Source organism: Tribolium madens, unplaced genomic scaffold (genome assembly GCF_015345945.1).
Source record: "Tribolium madens isolate multiple individuals breed KSU strain unplaced genomic scaffold, Tmad_KSU_1.1 Scaffold_1;HRSCAF=32;Tcas5.2_LG8, whole genome shotgun sequence".
NCBI classification, from domain to species: Eukaryota; Metazoa; Arthropoda; class Insecta; order Coleoptera; family Tenebrionidae; genus Tribolium; species Tribolium madens.
Window position 1 is genome coordinate 9,342,188 of NW_025400984.1, and position 27,093 is coordinate 9,369,280.

A 27,093-nucleotide genomic window follows, 5' to 3' on the forward strand; every position below is an offset into this window, starting at 1 on the left:
ATCGATGGGGACTTTTGACACTTTATTCCTAATGGTGTACTCAATATCTCCACCAAAATTTAGCTCTGTCGGAATTTTAGTTATTTAAAATGTTTATTTTGACCGGACTATAAATAATTATAAAAAACATACACAAGATCATCAGTTCATCAGTATCATTAAATAGACACAAAAAAATGTCAAATAAAAATAAATGTGAAAATGTTTTGACAGACAGAATTTTTTAAACATTTTTTCCACGTGTCGATTTTATAAAGTGGTTTACGATTTTTTTCAATTATTTGTTTAGTCATAATAAGATAAACCTGAATTTTTTTAAATGGGAATCGCAAATGGCTATAACATTTTTGAAAAGCTTTTCTGACCTAAAATATGTATATTTGTCGCAGAATATTTTTTTATAATTAAAAAATGAATTACATATTTTGTTTGATAGTAGTTGGCCATGGAAAAACTATTATAAGCTTTTCAAAAACGTCATAGCCGCCTATAATTTGCATTTAAAAAATATACGTTTATCTTATTACCGTTAAACAAATAACTGAAAAAGTTCGTTTACTATACAGCGTGATTCAAAAGGATCGTACAATGGTTTATAGAATTATCAAATTTCTCTCAAACTTGCAAACAAAAATGTTGTACCAACTATACCTTTAATATTATTTTTTAACAATTAGGGAACATAATTTTGTGTTTTATTAGTAAGAGACGTTAAAAAAGCATATAGAATACTTAAAAATAAATACAACAAGACATGCATTTTTTTTTGATTTCGTTAAAATGTCAATTTTTGTTTATAAGTCGAAAACAAGAGACGATAGCGGTATGCGGTTTTAACCAATATTACGTGTATTTTCTCAGAAAAATGAGCTCGTGAATGTATCATTCTGAGCAAGAAATTGTGTAAAAGAACAGCATTACAGTCTAAAAGTTAGTCATTTAATAATCTGAGTACTAGCAATCACCCATTTTACCTCAGCCACCCTGTACATGACTTCTCACGTCAAAATCACCCACTAATGTGGAAAGACGAAGAAATTTTAATGAAAAGAATTGATTTTAAATAAATATATTTTAGCAATAATTTTAAGTAATTCAAAATTATTGTGAAGTCACAAAATTTCAACCAAATTTTACATATTCACGAGCCGCCATTGTTTTTTTTTTAAATAACATGTCAATGCGCTTTGAGAAGCAATAAGTTATATACCTAATGTTTTTCATTGGTCGATTTTTTAAACGATTTGATTTATTTGAGAAAAACTAGTTCATAGCAAAATAATAGTAAGTATATTATGTTATTAGGAGTTAAAGTGGGATGATTAAGCTGAGCGTTTTGCAAATAACATACTATTTTATACGCAAACGTATTCAAATCAAGAGTAAAGAGCAACACTATAATTAGCAAGCAAATGAACAAAATAATCAGGACGCTTGGATTTTCGAAAATGTTTAATAACTAGTGCAGTTAGTAGGGCAAAATGTCGAATACTGATGATTTACGATGTATCTCTTCAAAAATTGCTGAAGCAGCGAAAGAGATAAGAAAGAAACAACATTGGTGAATGTCAATAATAATAATAATAAAATTTTTATTCCATGTCTGAAAGGTAAAACCTTTACTTGTGACATTTAGTCATAAAAGTGGTCACTTTTATGACGTTTGCGGATGAAATTTTAATTTTTTTGCATGGGAAAGGGAAGTGAAGAAGGTTGCACTTTGTATGCAATACCTTATCGGCGACCTTTGCCCATTTTGAGCTTACAAAGTGCCAAATAAAATCACACCGGACTTGCAGGTTGATTTCACTCGCCTTATCTGTCAAACTCAATAACTCAATTTGCAAAGTAGGTGTGAATCATCGTAGGTGGAGCTTTCTCTCGACACCTGATTGGCATTTTTACTTAAAAAAATTCTAATCATGTGTTATTATGAGTAAATTAGGATTTTGCAGAGGATTGACCTCCACCTCAACAAGGCAACAAACTACGTCAAAAATTCATACACCCATAAAGGGAGCATAACGTAACCACGCTCATTCGGTAGTGATAACGTCAATTAGTGCCTTGTCAAGGTTACAACAGGTTAACCACAGCGGATAACGCGAATTTTTAGTGCGCATCTCATCCTTCGTCTCGCATTATTATGTATATTGAAATTCTCAGTTTATCTTATCTCTCGCCTTGATCGCAGTTTTAAAACAGCGTCCAAAAATGTACAAAGTGCGGTTTTGCGGTAATTTATATTTTTACGACTTCCCATTCAACTTTTGAGAAACGTGACATATTAATTATCGGAAATAAATGAGAAAAAAGCCATGAGCATGATTCGGAATAAAAGAGTGAGGAAGGTGGCACCGCTAGTCATGGGTGAGTTCTCAAACAATACAGAGTGTCTAGTTTTACATGAGACACCCTGTACTTGACATAAATATAAGAGTTGTATTTTTCTCGTGTTCGGGTGAATCTCCCCGATTAGTTCCGGTGTTTTAGACGCTGTGTGACGTCGGAAACGGCGGTTGCCTAGGAAACGTTTTCACTATACGGCGTCGCGGCGTACACCACGACGTCGGCGTTTCCGCACTTCCGACGTTTGCTAACAATGAAATGTTACCATTGTCAAATAGACAACAATCTATTATTGTGCCAGTGAATTGTTGCTCTAGTTTTCAATAATCATTTTCATTATTCACCAAGGGCAATAATGGATTAGAGATGGGTGAATTTCGAAATGAAAAAAGAGTCGAACTTTCTCATTAAAAAATCAAAATAACCTCACCTCTAATTCTTCTGTCTTTGTCAATTGTCAAAACTGTCAAAACAACAAATGAAATTCCACGGGTAGCAGGGCAAGTTTTAACACTTTTTCACTTTTCCTTACAGTGTCTATGTTATTTTAACAAAGATTTTATATTTTGAAGTTAGAAATTTTTTTTAATAGATAGATACAGAAGTACAAAAATGACATAACCTCATTTACGATAAGAATAAAAAAATACTTTAAGTTAATATCTAACTCAGATAAGAAATTAATTACTGAAGGTAATAGTGAATTAACAAAAATAATAGTCGTGAATTACGACTTGTTACGTCTGAGGCAACATGTAAGGTTATATTTTTCACTGGGGTAATAAATGTGCTAGTAGTAAAAAAATGTTATACAAAACACGGAAGAGAAGATTTTTATAGCCTCGCATTTATTATTTCCCTCGATGCTACGTATCTCGGGTAATAAAAAGTCTCTTCTCTACCTTGTGATAAATTTCTACACCTTGCTTGATGTTTGTTATTCGTTTAATAATACGTAATCATGTTTATACTTGTGTAGGTAAATGATAAACGACGTGACATCACTCCGATTAAATTTAATGAAACATTAATCGCACTGGGAACATCAATATACCTTGATAAAATTTAAATTACACTGCTGTCATAAGTATAAATAAAATACAACCACGCGGAAATATTCCTCAAAATTTTGTTGCATATTTTGCAAAAAAAATTTTTCTTCACTCATTTGGGTGTTAATATAGATTAGTGCAGTGTATTTTTATGAAGTTGGTCATATGGTGGATGCGCCGGATAGTTTTCAAAAAACTTTGCAAATTGTGATTTCTGCAGATTCCATTAGATGTTTGCGCGGCGCGTCATGAGATGGCGTCGGATGCGGCCCCCGGCCCAAATCACTGCAGTGTTCTCGATCCTTGGATGAATTTATTGCCTCCGACCTCACAAAATTTGATTAACCCTTTGCCCCCTGATAACCCAATTATCCCGATAATTATCCACATGTTTTCGAAATGAGTCATAGTTGCTTGGGTTTATTTGTTTAATTTTTTTGACAGCCTGTCAAAAGCCAAAAATAATCATTTATCGAAGACGCGTGCGCTCTCGTGTACGAAAAATACACGTTTCAATGTGTTCAAACTCGAATGAATGAAACTCGGTTTTGTTTTAACCCAATTTGAGTTTTGCAATTAACGCTGGATGTTGGTGTTTTCGCGTTTTTTGTTAAATCGGAATTTTTTGAGGTTATGTAATGTCGATTCATTTCGTGGCTCACTTGATGACTTGTGTTTTCAAATGAATTAGTGTTGTGATGTGATTGATTGGTAATAAGTCAAACTGTTTTATCGGTAATTTGGTGTTGACAAGTGGGCGCCAAATTTGAATAGTGTTAATACCCAACGTGTGGCCTTGAACACAGTGCCGATAACGACGTTATCAACAATTAGTGGTGTTCTTATCTAAATAGTCTCCATTACTTAAGATTCTAAACATTTCGAGTACGCAATAATCGATTATGCTGACACGTCCGTAATGGAAGGTGATTCGAAAGGGTGAGCATCACATCAATCAGGGGGTGACACTGTTGGAACCTCCCCGAGAAAGATCAACACTCGGAGGACCTCGAATCTGTACAATGCTTATGTTGAGGTGTCGTTTTTGTTTGTTTGGCTACAGCAAAGTCGACGACCGTTGCATACCGGTTACAACAACCTCGCCGACACCGCCAGATTCGTATTTCACCTCAGAGATAATCAAACATCGAGGAAGTGGCTTTGAGGCACAATCGATTGATTTTCAAATGACCTGTGATAAAGTCGAGAATCGACTCCCTCTCACAGGGTGACCCAGACAAGAAGGTTTCGGTCTATATCACATCAGCAAAAATATACATACACCAGAAACATTACATTAAGTCTTTTAGACTTGTATTCTAATTGATATTATTGTCAAAATGATAGAGTTATAGGTTTTGTAAATTGTTACAGGCGTCTTCTATGGGCCACGCTGTATATCCGACCTTGAACGCTTTCAGTGTTGGCAGCTTTAGCCGTGCTTTTCGTGCATTTGGCTAGTTGCCAGATGTCGAAACGCGTGTCCTATTCGGTCGTGAGTCATCGAAAAAGGACCTCTGACTTAGTTTTACTTGAATTAAGTTGATTATTGTGTAACATCCATGATTCATTTCATGTTTTAATTGAATTAAAACGAATGAAGAATTGCACGTCTGCTAAACTTGAATTAAATGATTTATGAGAAAGGCGGTTTTAAAACAATTAATTAAGAGAATAAGATGAAATGTGATTTTCAAAACGGATAAAAGGATTTTTGGGGTTTATTGGAAGTGTCGAAAAGCGAGGATATTGTGGATAATTGAGTGTAAAATGAAACTACCAAGCTGAGAGCTAATTATAGTTGTTTTTAATTAAAATTAATTAGCAATTAATCTCGGTCATAATTCAACGAAATCTTGCGACTACCCTGATTTATAGCACCAGTTCCCGTTGCTTATTAATGGGATCAGGCTAATGTTACAACTATACGCCAAGAATTTCATCCAAGTACAATTTCAACTTAAAAAAAATAAAAAAACTACAAGTAATTGTAGAACAATGAATAAATCCGAGTAAAATAATTATTTTTGTTCAAGTACCTGAAATACAGTTTTTGCGGACGAATCGTTCCTGTTGAGCAGATCAGTCCGCAAAAACTTTAAGAACGTATTGCAAACTTTTTTTTGTTAAAGCTTCCAAAAAAACGAATTCAAACCTCCTATTATTCGAAAAATAATGGTAAAAGTCCGAAAAAAGCTCTTAGAGACTTAAATGAGTCCGTAAAATAGTTGTTTTCGGGAGCGTATATAAAAAATTGTTTTTTATTTCATGTTTCGATTTGTCTACTTTTAAAAATGATTTTTTTTTGTACATGTGTTCAATTAATATTTAATTTATTTAATATGTAGTTTAAAACGAAACCAAACTGGACCAAGATACCACTGTATTAAGTTTTATAATATGCTGCCAGCTGAATTTTGTAACTTACTGATATGTGTTTGTAAAAAGAAATATCATGAAATTTTAATTGTAAATTACTTATATAATGTTGATGATTTTTTGCTCAGAAAAGTCAGTTTTACCCAATTAATACAAAATTTAGATGTGTGCGAGAAATTTCAAAACTAACTAAGGTAAGACAAATCTTTAGATAACCTCTATATATGAAGCATTTTTAAGAAAACTGTTAAAAAAGTCACTAAAAATATACTAATGAAAAAAAAAACTTCAAGTGAAGCAGTTTATTAAAACAAACCAAAAAAGTGTAAAAATTGAAACAATTTCTCAATTTTTTGTTTATGTACAGGGTAATATAAAGTATGGAACCAAGCGCTTTTATTTTTAATCATTTGCCTCCAGAAAATAATAATTAATATAAATTAAAGTAATATAAAAAATGTGATCGTATTTTCAGAACGAAATTTTGTTTTGTTTTTGAGTTATGCGATTTTGTTTTGTCAAAATTGCAATTTATGTAAAAAAAAATTTTTGAAAAAATTAAATATAAAGCAGATAGTTGTAATCCTTAGAGTATAGCATTTATGAGAAAAATGATTTTATAGTGGGTTGCCATTTAAAAAAATAAATTTTTTTGTAGAACTCAAAACAAAAGGTAATTTCGAAAAAAAATATTCTTGTTAATTCATCACATTTTTATAGTACTTTATCACTCATCAATTAGTTTTTTCAAAAAATAATAGTTTAAGCAAAAAACGTTTGGTTCCATACTTTTTATTCACCTGGTATGTGTTTTGCTATGTATTTTATTTTTATTGATTCATCTTTACGAAAGCTCTCTCTAATAATAAGTTTGTCGCTCTCGTCACCATCACAAGTTTTAGGAAAAACGGTAATTTTTTTAAAGAAAATTTTTACTTTTTTGGACTATTTTAAAAGATTAATTTGGCGGTTTTTATCAATAATAAGATATGCAGATGCTAGATTTAGACGTAGAAAAAAAAAACATTTTGAAAAATTGCAAATGATAGATTTTAAAGCTATCTTTTCGTGGGCAAGTTATAAATAAATAATTCTGGCAAGATGTTTTTGAAATATGTTTTTTATCACTTTAGCTCCATTGTGTAGTTAATTTTGAATAAAATTGGGGTGTTGTGGTGTTGATATCTTTTTTAACAATAAGCGAGAAGAGTTTTTTGATTGAATTGAGGAAAAAAAGGGTTTTGACGCTTTGGGAATTTTTTAAAACTTGATTATAAATGCAGCACACACCTGCGTAGATATTCTCTTTGATTTTGCCTCAAATGCGTCCTAAGGGGCTAAAAACAGTGTTAAATATTTAAAAATCACCGCTTTGGAAGGATTAGTGCTCTTTTGGGAGGTATTAAATCGCAGCACTTTCCATATATTTAGTCTATGTGAGCGGAATTTACCATTGCAACTGTATGGAAACCGTAGATTTGATAGCAACGAGCTCGTATAAAATCTTGTAAAAGTCGTTTAATTGTATTTTTGTGTACCTACCATCTGGTGCATTTAATGAAATAAATATTTGTCTGACATTGAAAAAACTCCGTTTCAGAGCCCGACATCACAAGCAAACTGGCTCTTCCGAGTGGTAGTGCTTCGCCCCCGGTCCTGTGGGCTTCGCGTCGGAAAACAGGTGAGTCTAGTTTGAAAGTCACTGGCGTCAAAAAATGAAAGTTTGATTTGGGTGAATGAACTATAACTGATTTGGATGTTCATTCATAAAAGTGATCGTGGGTGGAAAACATGGGTGGTCTCGCCGACCATGCTGTATATTGTCGTTTGCTAAAAAGGAAACGGAAAGCTTGTCCGGATCTGTAATTAAAAACATTCGTGACGTAACTGTAATCGAGGCGAATTACACAGCAATTGTTTAAATGTAAACATGCGGGGGCGCCGGGCATACCGTCATTGTAGGAAACTGTAAACGATGATTTCTCGACCGGATGACTTGCAGCTAAATTAACCCTTCCGTCCATGCGAGTCTAGACAGCAAAATATATTTCAAATAAAAAATTAAATAGTAAAATATCTTTGAGTCACACAACTCAGACAACAAAACGGGCTATTGTTTGTACAATTTGTTGACGTTGACACGACGGAATACAAATTGACTCCAAAAAGCTGAAAACCCCATTTTCGGTTTTGTTTACCAACTTTTCATACCTTATCTTATTACAAAAATGTGTTTACTAGCACATGTGTTTGCGGCTCTAGAATTTTTTTATACAGGGTGCGCCAGAACGCGCGCCCCAGAGAAAATTTTCAAGTTCAAATTCTATCTGTCAAAAAATTTTGACATTTATTTTTTGACATTTGACATTTTTTTTTATATCTATTTAATGATACTGATGATCTTGTATATGTTTTTTTACAATTATTTAGTAAAGGGACAAAAAATTTGCCAATAAAAACCACAAATAACATTGAACAGAGTTACAATTTAGGATACAGCTTTTTTGTTTCCTCTTTTAATAGCCTATAGCAAAAAAAACTTGGAAAATTATTTTTCCAACAGAAATAAATAGAGTCAAAGTGCAAACTTTAAACCCTCATAACTTCGAAATTTTTATAGATAAAATTTTTTTAACATTTTTTTCATGTTCCTGGTATCTTACCTTATATGGCATTTTTCTCTGGGGCGCGAGTTCTGGTATACAGGTGGTTTAAAACTCGCACCCCAGAGAAAAATGTAAAGTAAGCTAAGATTTTTGTACCTTTACTCAACAATTATAAAAAAAAAACATACAGGATCGCTAAAAAGTATGGATAAAGCTAAATATTTTAGCAGAGTACGTTGAAATTTTTGAAACAGTTTACTTATTTTTTGACCAAAGTTCAAGCGGCAAAGAGATAACGATAGATAAAGACAACATTTTTAAGGCTGAAAAAAATACATTTTTCAAAATTTAATTAGTACGATAATTTTTTTTTTGAAAATAAGGTATGCATGTGTTACATCCTAGAAAAAATGCTCTTCTTAAAAATATTAAATTTGACTTCTCTTGCTATTTAAAAAAAATTAAGTTAACTTTGTATTTTCAGAACAAATGGATCGAAGTTTGATAAACATTTGAGATAATGTAATTTAAATACTTTTAAACATATAGCAAACTTCAATAAGTTTTAATAAATAGTTTCTTTAATATTTAACTGTAACCATACTTTTTAGCGAAAAAATCAAATGTCAAAATTTATTGACGGAAATTTTTTACACATTTTTTCCATCTTGTTTTACTTGGCATTTTTCTCTGGAGCGCGAGTTCTATATAATTAGAAGCTTTGCTTTTTAATATATTAAGGGTCAAACCTTTCAACTCTCACGGAAAAAGTCTTTTCTGAACAATTTTTTGTGCAAATGCTGTCTGTGATCCTAAATTTTTACAGCATTTTTGGTATTACAAGAGCAAATATGTGAATATTGGTAATAATATAATTTTTATAATTTTTTGTTATCTAAAAGTTCTCACAATGCGCAAATAGTCCTAACTTTGTTTTTTTTTAATGTAACACACCGTAAAAACCTTAAATTTATAAAGATTTACTTCACAATAATTAATAATTTTGTTAAAAACCACCAAAACATATCAAATTTCACTTGTTTTATTACTTTTTTTTTATTTTAAAGAGTAATTTTAGTTAAAATATAAGAAAGCAATATTAAAAAGCTAAGATTTTGAAAACAAATAAAGCTAAATATTCTTGTCACATAAATTTTTCAGCAAGCATAAATAGGATTTTTCTCTATTATTTGGTATAATTTTCATATTATTTTTCTTATACAGAGTCTTAGCTAAAAATGATCAAATTTTAAAATTATTTTAATTTGTTCACTTTATTTATTATTTTTTATTAATTCATTTTTCTTCGTTAATTTTAGACTAAATGGGTTTTTATTTTCAATACTTATAAGTTATAAGATTATGTTTTATTATGTTAAACATGAAATTGGACAATGCAAGAAAATAGACGTAAATAAATTATTATTTTTGGTAAAATAATAATTAGGAGTATTAAATAAGATATAGTTTCATTTCTAAATAAAAATTCAAAACTGCTATTGCTTTTTTTACTTTTTTTTTAAATACGACAAATTCTACTATCGTATTCCACAATTTATTTTTCTATTAAATTGTAATTTCACTTTTTTTGAATAAGATAATAATAAATTTTTATACATTTTTAATACCCTGTAGTTTTACCACCATTTGCAATAGAAAATTTGTTAAAACTGCGATTTCAATTGGGAAATTCTACCACAGCAGGAAAACGCACCGGAAAAACAAGTCCTGCAGCGAACCTAATTCTCCTTTCTTTTAGGATTTTCCATCATGTTCTACTTTGTTTCCTGTTGTTTTCATCTCCGGGTAGCAAATTATCTTAGCAGTTTTCGATTTAGCTTTATCGTAAAGAATTCCTCACAATATGAAACTAATTTCTCTGATTTTTATCAGCTTGTATTGTTGTGGTATCTTTTTGACATAAAAAAAAAACAATTTTAACAAGCACTCATGATCAACGAGATACCATATCAGTGATTTGTTTTAACGTTGATAAAACGTAATAATTGTGTGTTACTGAAGTACCACGTATGTAACTACACTTTCATTTGAAGTTGTTTTTGTTGGTCTCAATTTATACAACTGAGAAAGTTTCGACGAACAAAGCTTTTACTGAATCCGAAATTCTTGGAATTGTCCCAACATTATTTTAAATTATGATAAAAGTCACTATTGCAGAAGTGCCAATTCGATTTTAAAAGAATCACAGAGAAAACTTCATTCCATTTGGCAAGAGATCAGCAAATTCTGTTTTTGCTGGATGCATGGGTGCCGACTTAATAGTAAATTAAAAAACAAGTTTCAAGTCTTGAAGCACGAATTCAAGTTTGAAAAACGAGTGCCTCAAGGGAAAGTTTTTTATCCTATTTTTTGTAATTTGCTCTCTTTATGCCGTTTAAACAATAATTTTTGTGACGTTTTTTTGATTAGTAAGATCTAATGTCTATTAGAGAATTAAAGTGGAGGCAAATGACAAAAAGTGATTTTATACACTCCATATTCGTAATAACGAATTTTTTCAAAATTTCGTCACCAAACAACTACTAAAATGTTGCGGTTTTATACTTTTTTTGCACTTTTTGAGTGTAGTAAACATAAGTTTGTGTTGCGTTTTGGTTGTTTGAAACTTTTGAACTCCCAGGTGGCGACCGTCTCGCCAAGACCGGACGTCGTGGGTATCTTCCGGGTCAGAGGCGCGCCTCCGGTCGTGGGAATATTAAACATTGTTCAATTTGGATAAATTAAATTAAAAAAAAAAATGAAAATTCCAGTGGCAACCGTCAAAAAATGCCGGTTTCCACACTTACGTTTTAGGCTGTTGTCGGTGTAAATTCGTGTGTCAAAAATTTCGGGTTATGCCCAGACATTTCCCCTCGAAATCCGATTATAGACGCTATGTGAAAAAATGTCAAGATCGGGCGAGAATACTCACAAGTCGAGTCAAAGGAAACAGCTGTGTTTTATCACGTCCGAAGTTTCATCCAAAAATTGACACCGAAAAAGTTTACTTTAACAACAAGTATCGAAATGTGCCTAAATCTTATCAAAATTTGGTAACAATGGATGAATATTGTGGCCGTTCACAGGACGAATGGCGATGGTTGCACTACCAAGGGATGAAAGTGAGCAGAAGTTTTTCCAAAATTTGTCAAAATTTGCAACGTACTAGAATTTCAAACGATGCACAGGAGAAGGCTAATTTAGCAACGATTTCGGAGCCTTTTGGGCACAATTCGGCTTATGCTAATCTGGATCCTCGTCAAGGGAATCTCAATTTGGACTTTTTTGACTCGAATGTGCTACAGTTCTCCGAAAATGGGCTGATTAACAGTTTTTTGGACTTTATTGTGAAAGGCTCGTGACTGCATTTTTTACTAATATACCGTCATATTTCAACGTTTGTGTTTTATTTTTTCCGAGAATTATTCTCTAATGATGTTTGAGTTGTTTGATAAGTTCAAGGTTACACAAAAAGTAATCACAATAACAATAATCTAATTTTTTTTTCATCAAAACAAACCGAACAAAACTCTTTGAGAGTCCTGAATGGTTTTAACGAGGGTTTAAATTAATGAAAATGTCCACAAAAGGGTCTTAATTTTCTTTGTAATCCGCTAGAAAGTCATCTCGTATTAAAATATAAATCACGAAACGACTCAAACAATTATTTATCGTTTTTTATTTTGTTACCGTACAAAATGCCTGTCTACTGAACATTTCTATTTTCTCATAACACAAAAATAATTAATAGCTTTGCGTCCTCATGCCATGGATATTATTAGAAGCGCAAACAGCATTGACTTGCACTTGCGTGTTTTGCCTAGGACACGAAGGTGCTTTTTGATAAATGAGTCGGTGGAGAGAATGCTATTTTTCGTTCATTGTCTTCATTATAAGGAAAATTATGAAAACTAATTAAGCAAATTGAAGGGACATGTTAGTTTCATCGTGCATGCAATGCGAAAACTGTGGTTCAAGTTCAAGTCCAGCTCTTGTAAGTTTTTTTGAAGATTGCCGAAATCATGATCATTAGAAAGTAAATGTGGTTAGAAATTAGGACCATCACCTTTGTGAAAGAAGAAAAATGGTAGTGAAGGTCGCGAATTTTTCCAAATTGGTTCTGATTTCTCTCACTTCAATGGTCTGGTTAAAAACTACTTTTATCTTCTTTAAATAGAATAAATTTTGGTTACAATTCGAAAAAACGATAAATTAAAATAGAAAATAGCAACGTTAAAAAGTAGAAGTAAGTCCAAATTTCCATTTTTTTGCGATCCTCTTGAAGATAAAATAGTATATATCATTCAGAGGTCTTTTCGGCCTCGCTTCGCTCGGTCTTCAATCTCTGTGCTTAGCACAAAAAGACTCACTTCTACTCTTCATGCTATAATCTACTATTTTTCATTTTTGAGTTAAAAAAATACTTTTCATTGTTTATTATTATTATTTTTGTGCTCAATGCGAACTCTTTTGTTGTTTTGCATATGGATTTTGTAGCTTTGTCGTTGTGAATTATTAAAAATTGAATGAAATCCTTTTACATTTTGTATTCATAACACAGCTGAGAAACTTTCTTGTCTTGAATGGGATTTGGATATTTGATTAAAAAGGGACTAACACGCAACATTCGGATTTTCCGTATATTCAGGAAAGTGGATTTCCTGCTTGATAACCTCTTGAGTTTTTAAACTTTGACATTTGTGAACACTTAGATCGATTTTAATTGCCTTTAACAAGACAGCCGTTAACCCTGACAACATTTAATTATATGTAAACACTTCCCGATAGACTTACTTCCAATTTCTCCCCCTTGTGCTTTCACCAAAGACACTCTGTTCTAATTTAACATCATTAACAAATTAGTTGCAAGTCTATCTAATGATAAAAACAATTATGTGTCCAAAGTGGGTCAAAATGTTTGCTCGAGTTAAATCCACCTCTTATCATTTTTCACCTCTCTCTCTGGGTTTTTTAATAAATTGGTTGACATTAAAAGGCACGATAAAACCCGACTGTCTTTTTTAGAATTCTGCGGAAAACCAAACAGATAAAACCGAACAAAAGCAAACACGAATGTTTATCTAATCGAATTAGCGAAGCTACAATAATATTTTGATGGCGAGGGAAAACGGGGGGAATCACCATGCACGTCCTCATTTTTTGAATTTCAATTAATTTACGATTCAGACTTGAAACTTTATTGTTACCTCTTGCTTAAAGAGACAGTAACTCCCTTACAGTGTTGCCAGGTGTGGTGAAATTCACCAGATCTGGTCATTTTCATGTTTCATGTAAAAATTCTAATATCTGGTGATTTTTTGGAAATGAAAAAACTGTTTTTTGAGTATTTTCAACCAGAAACTTGGTAATTTTGTCAAATTTTTTCAAAAAAATTGGTTAAATAAGTTTGTTTGTTTTTTTATAAGATTTTACTAGACTGGATAGTATACTTTTTTAGCTAGAAACACAACTATTTTGCAAAATTTCGTTAAAAACAATCTAAACTGAAGTTTAGTTGAAACTAATTCGACCAAAAACGGGGCTATTTTTGCCTTTTTCAAGTGTTTAAGACGTTTTTGAGATAAAAACAGAGAAAATTCTAGAAAGTTGTTGAAGCGTCGTCTGCGCGTTGATGACAGTAATAAAAAGTCAACGCAAAAAAAAAATGACCGTTGGGGGAGCGACGAGTCTGCGCTCCCATGGAATCTGTATACTTTGGTTTGAAACCTTGATAAATTTTTGTATACAAAAATTTACTTTTGTACAAATTTACAAGAAAATTACAATAACCCTTTTATTATCTCTTCAATACTTCGAATAAAAAACACAAGGATTAATTTTATTCTGTATTAATTTATTCTCTATTATTTATTTGTTTTGAGAAAACCCCTTGAGAATTTCCCATATATCTGTTCAAAGTTGTTTTGGTTGGAGCTTTTAAAAACTGGCTAGTTCTTGCAAATTCATAATCTTTTGGAGAAGTGTACCTCCAGGCAATACAAAAACGTAGTGTAACTTCAGGCAATTTTGGGTTTTTTAGGGAATAATTATAAATTTGCTCAAGTAAAAACACAGCTCTTGGTTCTAGGTCCTTTGCATTGTAATTGTCAATTTTTTCCTGTATTTGCTTTTTTTCGTACAGCTTATTCAACTTTTGAAATTTTATATTTGCTTCCTGTAAGTTTTTTTTCTAAATTTTAAATTTCATCTAGTGAGACGACGGTTGAAGCAGGCATTAAAATTACAAAATTAAATCAAAACTGACATTATTTTTAGCTTGTTTCGCTCGATTTACTTTGTTTTTGAACTAGAGATCCATTTATTTTGCAAAATCTTGTCCAAACACGAGAGTTTGCCACAGTGTGTCAAATATCACTAAATTGCGATAAAAAATATGATATTATGATATTTTTACCTAACTCTTAGGCTTTAACTTGATTATTTCATCAAATTTTCTCGAAGAAAAAATAATCGAAAACCACCAAATTGGTTTAAAATAGTTATATTTGTTTTTTCGAATGCTTTTTCAACTAGAAACACAATTCTTTTTCAAAATTTTGTCAGAAGCATGCCACAAATTCAACAAAATAGCCAAAAACGGCGTTTTTGAGTGTTTAAGGATGTTTTTTGTTAGACATAAAACACAAAAAGTTCGAAATACTGGATTGAAACAAAATTAAATCGAAATTTATATCATTTTTTAACTTATTTCGCCCGACTTACTTCATTTCGGAACTAAAGGTCCAGAGGTTCATTTATCTGTCTACACACCCAAAAATTACAAAAAGGATTGATATTGATGTTATTGTTTTGTTTCACTCGATTTAACTGATTTTTGAGAACAATAAGACAAAAATAAGTCGAGAAACCACAACCGAAAATGCCTTAAGACACCTTTTTGTACACAAATCTCAGATTCGCTAGATTTGGTAAAACAAACTAAATAATCAAGAAATTAAATCTAGAATTACATTACTTTTGCATTTCTCCTGCGTTTTAGCACGTTTTTCAGCTAGAAACGTAATTATTTCGTTGAAAACAAGCCGAAAAATCACAGAACTAGGCCGAAAAACATGCCATTTTTGATTTTCGTCAAAAGTAAGCTGAAAACTGGTGAAAATTTGACAAATTTTTCGAGTTGGATCTGGTGATTTTTATGTTTTTAAACTGGCAACACACTCCCTTATATAGCGACTATAAACTAGGGCGCTCCTCTTAGTAACAGCAAAATCCACGTGCGTAAACGTTAACCTTTGAGGGCGAAACTCATACGTAAACCTGTTTACGCCTCCGACGAACATTTTGTCCTTCCTAGAATGCGAAATGTCGAAACTTTTGTGAATCAAGTTGTAAAAGATCCAAAAATCATGTTTTTGGAAACCCAACACATGTTTTTGGTACTTCCTCCACTGCTAGATTTTGTAAGGCGTGTTTGGGCAAGACAAGACGTATCTCATTCTTCGAATTCCTCCGTAAACAAGATCAAGATTAAGTCATTGACAAGGTGATAAGATAGTGTTGTTGGTGTTTGGATAGTCAAGTGGAGGGTACTTTTCCTTTTCGAATGTGGAACCACTGGAGGGAAATGGGTACTCCAAGTCGAGATCAAAAGATCGGCAAAGAGAGAGATAAACGTGTTGTGGTGTTTGCCGGCGGCAAGGTCAGGTTCGTGGCGCCACAACGAACTGTAAACGCCGTCCGTGGCGCAGGCACCAGCACGATTTTACGACGAGAGAGTCTGCGGGCAAGTTATGCGGATTTCGTAACCGCACACTCCAATTACCGACGTCGTAACCGATACGGTAATTAATACCGACTGAGAAATGGTGAGACCGAGGTGGGGACAAAAATTTTCCGGGGTCTCTACTTTTTATAAACCAAGAAATAATTATGATTTGACTATAATAGTCCAAAATGATTGACAAGGTGATAAAGGTCAAAAAGCTGCACAAAATACGGTTTCAAGCTATTAAAAATTTTCAAAAATGTCCTCTAAACTTTGGTATAAGGAAAGCGATAAGATGTCTTCAACATAGCTTGTGCTATCCAAAACTGCAATAAAAAACATAGCTTTCTATTTAAAATAACAAACTTGATATCCGCTTCCAGTATAACCGGAAGTGGAACCATCTATACAGGCTGTTCCAGCTAATTCTTTTAGATCCTGCCCAATGAAAATATTTTCAAGATGGCAGCAGTTCCGGTTACACCGGAAATGGGTATCAACTTCGTTATTTTAAATAGAAAGTTATGTTTTTATGGCTTTTTTGGATTACTCAAGTGCTTTTGAGAAAGTTTTTATCAGACTACCTTATAACTAAATTTAACCGTTTTTGAAATATTTAAACTTTTTTGATTTTTTTTAAAACCCCCACTGCAACACGATATGTTAAAAAAGTCTCGATTGACATTTTTTTAATTTAAGCATTTCTTTAAGGAATTTTTAAATGTTTTTTGCAAGTCTAGAAATTTTTTAATCCAGTACATCTGACCCTTTCTTAGTCTCTCCAACTGTCTTTTGTAGGACGATATTTTAAAAAGTCTGGATTGACATTTTTTTAATTTAAGCATTTCTTCAAAAAAATTTTAAATGTTTTTTTGCAAATCTAGAAATTTTTTTAACATTTGACACTTTCTTAGTCTCTCCAACTGTCTTTTGTAGGATGATGTATTGAAAAGTCTGGATTGACATTTTTTAAATTTAAAATCGGTTAGATTCTGCTCAATGAAAATATTTTTAAGATGGCAGCACTTACAACGTAAGTGGGTATTAACTTTGTTATTTTTACTAGAAAGTTATGTTTTTTATTGCGTTTTTGGATTACTCAAGTGATTTTGAGAGAGTTTTTTTCAGACTTCCCTATACCTATTTGAAATGTTTAGACTTTTTTGAATTTTTTTTTAATTTGCATCTTCCTCTTCAAAAATTGATAACACTACCATTTTTGATTATTTTGAAATCGTATTTAGGCGTATGAAAAAGAAAGGTTAGATCTTTTCTTTCGTGTATTTATAATTGGAAAAATAATTAACAAACTTCCAAAATTTGAGGTTTCGTTTGGGAAACTTCAAATACCCGTAACTGAATTTTTTCAAATGGAAGACCCCAATTTTTTCTTTACAAAATGGAAGAGAATTTAATTGTGCATCGATCTGTATCAACATTTCCTATACTTAAATTTAATGATTTCCAAGTTGTTTTGACTTTTTTTTAGAAATTCGTTACTATACATGGTAGTTTTTGCATAGTTTGCCATGGAAATGTTTCTCACTGAAAAAAGTTTTTTTTCACAATAATTGTGTTTCGTAATTACAAATTAAATTTATTTAATTTAAATTTGAATAACGTTGATATTCTATTTTTTTCTTATTTTTATGACAACCTACGCTAAAGTAGCTATGGCTAATGAATTTCTCGCAATAACAAAAGAAGTTACTATAACTTGAAAACTATCAAACATAGGTATAGGGAATGTTAATACAGATCAAACCAGAACTAAATTCTTCTCCATTTAGTGAAGAAAAAATTGGGGTGTTTTATTTAGAAAAATTGAGTTAAGGGTATTTGAACCTTACATTTTGGCAGTTTCTTAATTATCTTTCCAATTATGAATACACCAAAGGAAAGATCTAAGCTTTCTCTCTCGTATATCCAAATACGGTTTCAACGTAATAAAAAATGGTAGAGTTATCAATTTTTGAATAGGAAGATTCAAATCTAAAATTTTTTAAAAAGGTCTAAATATCACTTGAGTAATCCAAAAACGCAATAAAAAACATAACTTTATATGTAAAATAACGAAGTATATCCACTTCCGGTGTAACAGGAAGTGCCGCCATCTTAAAAAAAATCATTCATTAAAATTTACCTAACCGATTATGGCTATAAACAAAATTTTAGATAAATATCATTGTTACAACTTTCAAAACTTCTAATGTGGGGTTTACCCGGAACAGTCTGTATACAAATTTTCGGATGAATATTGGGCGATTTACCCGGCACATCTTGTATATTATTATTAGAAACAATCTCAAAAAAATTATATACACAGCGAAACAAAACAAGTGTTTTTAATAGTGGCAATTGCTGATTTTTGTGTACTATTTTTTGATACACACACTTTTAACAGACTCACTCTGTATATTTTATTACTATTTGTCAGTATTTAGTATGTATTTTTGACAAGAGAAAATCAGTAAAGTCAATAATTTGAAATTGTCATCAATGTTGATTTGACGTTAATGCTTGGTTTACATTTCTTTTAAAATATCAGAAAAATGATGACCAAAGTTTTTTGTCCCCAATAGCACATAAAATTCAAATTTTTCACAAAATTCACAGAAAACTTAATAAAACTCTCAAATTTAGTAGCATAAAAAATACTATGTTTGATTTTTTTACTATTGTATTAATTGGGAATTCAAAAATTTAAGGCTTGTGCTACGATATAGCGATAGAGCTATGAATATTTTATTCTGACTTTTGGCACCACACAATCAAGCCACCTTTTTAATCCAGATGGAACCGCTTTATTCTCTAAACTTTGCCAGATAAAAAACTGACTTTTAAAAAATACGGAGTGTCCTATTGATATTGTTTATCAAAAAATGGGTTACTTTAATCGATACAAAAGAAACAATTTTTGTGTGTTTTCTTCCTTTTTTTTTTACAAATTCTCACTCAAAACCTCTCATTTCTTCAATTGGAACCTGGGATGGAGTGATGACAGAGTGTGAACGCAACTTGACTTTTGGCTATTAATAATTTCCCCAACCTCCGCTTAGGAAAACTAAACTGGGGTTTCACGTGCCAGACTCATGCATGACTCTTTCCGATCAATTTTTCCAATTAGTAAAAAATTGCGTTATGTAACAAGTGGGATCATTACAGTTCTGCTTCTACCTAAGGTCGTTCGATTTCGCCTCATTGGACTTGGAACACGTTTCCTATAATGAAGAGAACAGCAAATGGTCCGGATTCGGTGTAAAAAAGCGCCAGTCAGCCTCGCTATGCTTCATTTACTTTTTAATAATCCGAACCTGTATCGGAAAAAATGTTTATTTACTATTGTGATCGAGGCGTCCTTGGATTATCTTTTGTTTTGGTAGTTGTGACGATAAGTTGGCGGCGATAAAAGTTGAATAACGTTTCCTAGATTCAAGTTACGAATACAAACGAAAAATTCCATACAGTGAACATGTTGAAACAATGATAATCGAGTTACGACTTGAAATTCGCGTAATGTGTTGCAACGTTTGATTCATTCCTTGGCTCGAATTCATTGATGTTTTACTAAATTGAGATTTGTTGAAAAATTTTAATGTAAATATAAACAAGTTCCATTTGTCCGTTGTCGGCAGTGTTATTTTGTTTAACTAGTCATCATTTAATTCCGTTAGGTTATTTCCATTCCGAACTGACACGTTGACAGGTCTGAACATGCACGCATGAGTCCTTTGGGGCCCCATTTTGAGCTTAATGCATGTTTGCCTGATGGTGGATAGTCTTCAGGGATAACTCCATTTTTTTAATTTAAAAAACTAATCAATAAAATACTAAAACTAAAATCATGTAGTTGAAATAAAGTATTGAAATATTAAAAAAATAAATTGTATAAATATAAATATTCCAAGTAGTCTACTCACCCATTTTTTGAATTCAAAACATGATTGTAGAACTTGAAACCAAAAATAGTGTGCGAAACAACTGATTTTTAACATTTCTAATTGTTTTTAAAAACAGTTTCACACACATAATATAATAGTATATTATTCAACGAGTGGGAAATGTACGATACGAGCCGAAGACGAGTGGTGTAATTCATCTGAGTGGAAATGGCCATTTAATTTAATACTATAGCACATAAATGCATTATGATTAAATTAAATGCATTTATCTTGGCATTTTGTCAATTTTGACATTTTTTTTATAACAATTTCTGAATCTAGTAAAATTTTTGATCCATTATTAGTATTGGAAATTTTTTTTAAGACAACTCAAGTTTTGTTGTTTAAAACTCTTGTTGTCTTAATAGCTATTCTACATCATTTAATTTAATTATTTAAAATACTTGTGTGAAGTTCAATTTCGCACATGATTTTATTTTGTTTTATTTTTTTTTAATTTTTCAATTATATGTATACAGGGTGCTTCATTTAATTGTTACAAATTTAAACAAGCGATAGAGTATTCTATTTTACGAGAAAAGTGTTCTATAAACATGTAGGTATAGAACAAGTCAAAATTTTTACCCTATACTCTCCTTAGGACGTCCCTTATTAAAAATTTTGACATTTGATCTTTACATTCCTTTAGGTGTATAAAGGTTATCATGCAGCTGCAAATTTTGTAATTTTATCCACAATAGTTTCTTAAATATGAAAAAAAAAACATTAAAGGATGCACCCTTTTCAGTGGGTGTTCCCTTACATAGTATTTTTCGATACAATAAAAACGAAACACTCTGTATGTATTGTACCATGTATCAGGTGAAACCAAAATTGGACTAAATGCTCTTTTATATGAAAAGGTCACTTATACATTTTTCTACAGTTTTATCTTATTAAAAAAGAAGTGTTTTAAGGGTGTGGATAACGCTTGAGTCACCTGGTATAATTACCAATTTTATTTTTATTACCAAAAAATGACACTATTTTGGCAACTTTAATAAATTCTGATAAATATAAAAAATTGTTGATTCAGTGAGCCAATATTTTTTTTCATACATACCGTGCGATCAAAAAAAGAATAAATTAGAGTAGGCGACGATTAATATTTTACAGTTGGCAAAACATTGGCTGGGAATCTGGGCTGGAAATTTTCCACACACACTGAAAATGACCATTCACCGTTTTCGTCTTGTACAGCATTTTTGTAATAACTTGCAACAATAAAAATTTTCTGCTCTAAAGTGAACATTATTTCACTCAAAATGAATAAAACGCAAACTTGTCAAAGTTTCCGCTGACATTTGATGTCAAAAATTAGGACTCTCATCTGAAGGACTTTACTCACCGCCTACTCTAATTTATTATTTTTTTTTTGATTGCATGGTATAAAGTCCATAATACGTAGCTAATTCTGAGATTTTCATTGAATCAAGCTATCTTTTTGTTTAAGTCATATCAAGATTTCGATTCCAAAATCTACAGTTCAACAGATAATTTTTTAAAATTTTAATTTTGAGTTGGCTATCGTTTGTTTTACTGTTGTCTATTTCAAATTTCAATATTTTATCTCAACTAGAAAGACGTTTCCCTCTTTTTTGCGTAATTTTCTATATTTCTAGAATTAGAAATCGTAAAATATCAGTTTTTGTTCTTGGAATCACCCTGTACATTATTTAAACTTTTACCATCCGTTTAATAATATCTCTGATCAAAGTCGCGTGACTTCGAAACTAAGTTGGCAACATTAAAAATATAGACAGAAGCTACGAAAATTATATTCATTGTTGCCAACTTAATTAAAACTTGCAGGTTACTTTGATCAGACAATCGACAATCTGGATTATTTGCAAACCCTGAACCCGGAAATGCATGGTTTTTGGGTCAAAATCCCCCACCACTATATACAGTGTGTTTTTAATTTGAAACTGGGGAAACGTTTAATCGAATGAACTCTGTGCACATGAAAACTTATCAATTTCTCGCAAGAATCGTCGGCAATGTTCGTAACTCGTTGGATGTAAGTTTTCGTATGTATAGTATATATGCACGTATCGGGGAGAGAGTAGTGTTCGCCGCGCACATCGCAGCAAGCCGCGATATTTATTTTCAGTTGTTTTGAAAGCGCGACGCAGATACGACGGCCCGCGACGTTCGTGAACGCGAAGCAGGCCATGAATCGTGTCGTCGCACACTAGATGGAAAGTTTCCGTGTCAGAAAATGTTATGTTAGTGACGGAATTTTTCTCTCTAGAAACGTGCTTTTTTCTGTGGTGTTTTATTGGTGGCATTCTGACAGGAACGGACCTTGTGGATGGTAATTTTTTCGCTACTGATAAGTCTTATCGCACTCGATGGTGGATTTATAAATCGAGTATTGTTGTGGTCCTCTCTCATGATTTGTGATAATGGCGAGTAAATATTTTTGAAAGATTAGGGGGGCGGGGGGCGTGGCCGGTTGTCACTAGAAGGCACCTCCGGAAAAGTTCTGGTTTTGAATCCGGTGATCCACGTGATTATTTTCCCGCTTCGCGACAGTCAGCTGGAAATTTGCATTCGCTGATTAGTCAGCTTTTTTTCAACGCGCGCCGAACTTTGATCCCGCGGAGAGGTCGAAAAATTCGGAAAATTATTCTTTTTCTCAATTGATAAATATTATTGGCGCCTTTGTTATCGTTTACGCAATTAACATACAGCAAAACAGTTTTCACGATGATGATTTTTCAAATAGAAAAGTTGAGAAACTTTAATAAAACCGCCTCGATATTGACATTGAAGTTGGCGAGGAGCCAGAAAAATTGTCATGATTTTTTTCAAGTCTTTGAAATCGGACGAAACGCCTCTGTGGAATTTCATTATTGAGAAATTTATTGAATTGTGTCGGGTTTTTCGAGAGGACCGGATGACATTGAATCATCTGTAAATGTCATCGGCATCATGTCAAAGTGTTAATCGATTGGAATTTGACGAAATTCGAGGATCACATCTGGTCGTCTTGCATGAAATTAACGCGGAATTTATCGCCGTTTTCCAATATTGGCGCGTCAGGGGCGGACACAAGGGGCAAAATTTAACGTAACTGGCTGATTTTTTTATTTGCAATGAAAATATTGTCAATCTACTTTTGTATAACAGATATTTGATTTTTTTTTAAATTGGGCAAATGTTATCCTGTTTGAAAAAAATTAATTATGAATTTTTCCACATTTTTTGTAAAATTAGAAAGAGGTATTTTGGAGAGTGAGATAAAACTTAATCACCTGATATAGTGACCAACTCAGTTCAGTGGTAATTTTTCGATAAAATTTTTGTAAAAAAAATAAAAAATTCAAAAAATTAAACTATAAAACATGTTTTGGTTTATTTAAACATACAGACTGTTCAAAATTCAAAAAGTGTGTAATAAGTCATCTATAGAATTCATACACAAAAAGTTTTTAGTTTATAGCAATGTACAAAAATAATTAAAAAAACGAGTTTCATCGATAGTCTTTGAAATTCAAAATTTTATATTCCTAAATTTTATTTTATTACTCCTATTTACTCCTATTTTTGACTAGTAAACAATTTGAAAATTGGACAAAATGTTTTTATACAGGCTATTTCAGAACTCGCGCCCTAGAGAAAAAAGTACAATAAGGTACCAGGAATATGGAAAAATGTTAAAAACATTTTATTTATAAGAATTTTGAAATTATGGAGGTTTATAAAAAAATTAAAAAAATCTACCTGACGACTTAAAAAAAGATAATTTGATTCATGAAAATATTACAGAGTTAACTACGTCTTATGGACTTTATACGTATAAAAAATAGTCTAGTAGTGGGTATTTATTTCTCGATAAAATTTTTAGAAAAAATTAAAAAAATTCAAAAAATCAAACTGTAAAAACATGTTTTGGTTTATTCATATATACAGAGTGTTTAAAAAATGACGGCATCAAGTCAACTATAGAATTTAAGTGCTTGTAAAAATAATCATATTATACCCAAAAAAACTTTCTAGTTTATAGCAACAACAGGGTGTCCCTAATAAAAAAAAAATTCTGCGATAATTATTGAAATTAAAAGTCTCATATTCTGAAATTTTATTTGAAAACTTTTATATTACTTTTATTTACCTTTATTTTAACAAGCAAACAATTTTAAAATTGGACAAATTGTGTTTTTATTTGAAGAAATTCCCTATTATTTTTCAGTTCAGAGGTGGGTATTCATTTTGGATAAAATTTAAAAAAAATGAAACAAAATCTAAAAAAAAGTACAAAAATACAGGGTGCGCCAGAACTCGCGCCCCAGAGAAAAATAAGGTAAGATACCATGAACATGGAAAAAATGTTAAAAAAATTTTATCTATAAAAACTTCGAAGTTATGAGGGTCTAAAGTTTGGATTTTGACTCTATTTATTTCTGTTGGAAAAATAATTTTCCAAGTTTTTTTGCTATAGGCTATTAAAAGAGGAAACAAGGAAGCTGTATCCCAAATAGTAACTCTGTTCAATGTTATTTGTGGCTTTTACTGGCAAAATTTTTGTCCCTTTACTAAATAATTGTTAAAAAAAATATACAAGATTATCAGTATCCTTAAATAGATATAAAAAAATGTCAAATGTCAATAAAATAAATGTCAAAATTTTTTGACAGATAGAATTTTTTAAACATTTTTTTCATGTTCCTGGTTTCTAACCTTACTTGAAATTTTTTTCTGTGGCGCGAGTTCTGTCGCACCCTGTATGTTCTGGTTTATTCATACATACATAGCGTTCAAGAAATGTCTGTATCAAGTCTACTATAGAATTTGGACATTTGAAAAAATAATTGTATTATAAATACACGAAAAACTTTGTGGTTAGCAATATACAAGGTGTCCTGGGAATAATAAAAAACTAATTTCAACACTAAAAGCACAAAAAATGTTTTGTCAAGTGGCGGGTTAATTATAAATAATAATAATAATATTTCTGGAATACTCTGACTTTAAAAACACGTTTTAATGTTACTGAATAACGGGTTTAAATTAAACGCACAGTATATTATTTAAACGACAAGTATTTTTGATCAGTAAAAATAATAAATGCACAGTAAAGACTAGCAAAACTAATTAATTTAATATTCACATATTTACGAACAAAATATTTTCGAGCAAAATCGGAATTTACAAAGCGTTCAAAAACAAAATTCTGGATGATTAGACTGATTACCATTTGTGCACAATTTCCAGTCCTTGCTAAAATGATTCTTGCGCACGGGTCCTTGCTAATACATATACCACCCTCCAATAATAATAAATATTCAGTAAAATAAAAATAAGTAACAATAATAAATAAATACTGTCCGTGCTTTACTTAGCATTTATTACTATTACTGTGCAAAATATTATACTGATCATTTTTAATTTTCACTGTGCAAAAATTAATTAAATACAATCAGTGGTAAATTTTTCAAATCAGTGGCGTACTACGTGTTTCCACTCTGAATCTTATCTCGAGATGCAGTGTTGGATAAGGATAGATTAATATCAAACTGATTGTATAAAGAGAGAAAGAATGGGTGTATAGTGTGAATAATTTTTCGTGGCGCCGCCCCTGACCGGCCATTGTCCTCCAATCGAGTCGATAAGAATTGCTTGCGTCTCTTAAAACGATTTCTAATGGAACATGTGATCGGACACGTCGAGGGTCCGTTTTGAATAATTCATGTTCGCCCCTCACAGATTCCGCGAGGAAATGAACCTGAAGCGAGGCCACTTGTGCGATAATTCAAAAAAGTGGAAGGGCAGTTAAGCCTCAAGACGGCGTCGTCAAATTTCATCCAGAAGAAGAACCGGAAGAGGCTGAAACTGCAGCTGTTCCGGCCTGACGTTAAAGAACAGTGGGCGGTGAATAAACAGAGGAAAAAGAACGGCACCGTTCTGGGGAAAGTCAGTGGCGTAGCGGTGACGTTGAAACAGTGGTGGCGCGATGTGGGGCTGTGCCCCAGGGCAGCCCCCTCGACGGTAGGCGGCCCCCTCGCCGCGAGGCATCGCTGCTGTCACAATAAGAGGGGGGCCAATCGATCCATGGGACAGGCCTTCAGCATGTGTAAACTCAATCATTGCCGACATAAGAAAAGTAAGTCACTTGGCTTGGATTCAGTGATGCCAGATGAGATTAAGCGCTTGTACCTAGATTGTAGCTTCCAAATTCCCTACAATTCCCTAAACTACTTAAAAAAATTAAAAAGATACTATTTCATAGGCCTATTTTGTTGAGGTAATATAATATAAATACAACATAAAAATGTGTTAACTCCACACAACACAAATCAATAAATAATCCAGTAAATTAAAATAAATTTTACTAAAGAAATAAAAAAATAAAATACAAGTCAATTAAAACAAATTCAAATAAACGTGTATATTTAGATACCTACTTAATTTTTATTTATACTTATAAATTATGGGATTTCATTAATTTGAAATATTCGTCTAAAACGTTAAATGAATTACAATAATTAGTAAACTTGGCAACGCGAAAAACGCAAACAGCTTTTAGTACACTTCCTAACTTGTTCTTGTTTTTGTCCTTAAACATTCAAAAAGTGTCTGTATCAAGTCATCTAGAGAATTCATACACAAAAAAGTTTTTAGTTTATAGCAATACAAAAATAATTTAAAAAAAAACGAGTTTCAGCGATAGTCTTTAAAATTCAAAATTTTATATTCTTAAATTTTATTTTATTACTCCTATTTACTCCTATTTTTGACTAGTAAACAATTTGAAAATTGAACAAAATGTTTTTATACAGGCTGTTTCAGAACTCCCGCCCTAGAGAAAAAAAAAGTAAAATAAGGTACATACCAGGAATATGGAAAAATGTTAAAAACACTTATTATTTATTTATAAGAATTTCGAAATTATGGAGGTTAATAAAAAAATTAAAAAAATCTACCTGTCAAAAAAATTTGGCATTTATATTGATACGACTTAAAAAAAGATAATTTGATTCAATGAAAATATTACAGAGTTAATATAATATAATATAATATAATATAATATAATA

At 31.7% G+C, this 27,093-nt stretch overlaps 2 protein-coding genes across 7 annotated transcripts in view; both read left to right on the forward strand.

Moving 5' to 3' along the window:
* LOC123016153 (dual 3',5'-cyclic-AMP and -GMP phosphodiesterase 11) overlaps window positions 1-27,093 on the forward strand; it is a 60,608-nt gene that overhangs the window by 4,820 nt on the left and 28,695 nt on the right. Inside the window, exons 2-3 of one of the 6 annotated variants that reach the window (XM_044416374.1) lie at window positions 7,381-7,461; window positions 25,766-26,162. In XM_044416374.1, coding sequence (XP_044272309.1) covers window positions 26,111-26,162 — 52 coding nt within the window. In that variant the 5' untranslated portion in view covers window positions 7,381-7,461; window positions 25,766-26,110. Of the gene's footprint in view, window positions 1-2,174; window positions 2,371-3,906; window positions 4,341-7,380; window positions 7,462-22,145; window positions 22,371-25,765; window positions 26,163-27,093 lie in introns of those variants that run through there. The other 5 variants (XM_044416371.1, XM_044416375.1, XM_044416373.1 and 2 more) reach the window with 5 other exon arrangements.
* On the forward strand, window positions 11,155-11,782 carry LOC123016156. The gene has a single exon (XM_044416378.1). It carries the CDS (start codon window positions 11,242-11,244, stop codon window positions 11,746-11,748), a length of 507 nt encoding a protein of 168 aa, XP_044272313.1. The 5' UTR covers window positions 11,155-11,241; the 3' UTR covers window positions 11,749-11,782.

Bases quoted from the DNA above. Each gene is read 5' to 3' on its own strand.
- LOC123016156 (XM_044416378.1), top strand. From the start codon at position 11,242: ATGCCCAGACATTTCCCCTCGAAATCCGATTATAGACGCTATGTGAAA.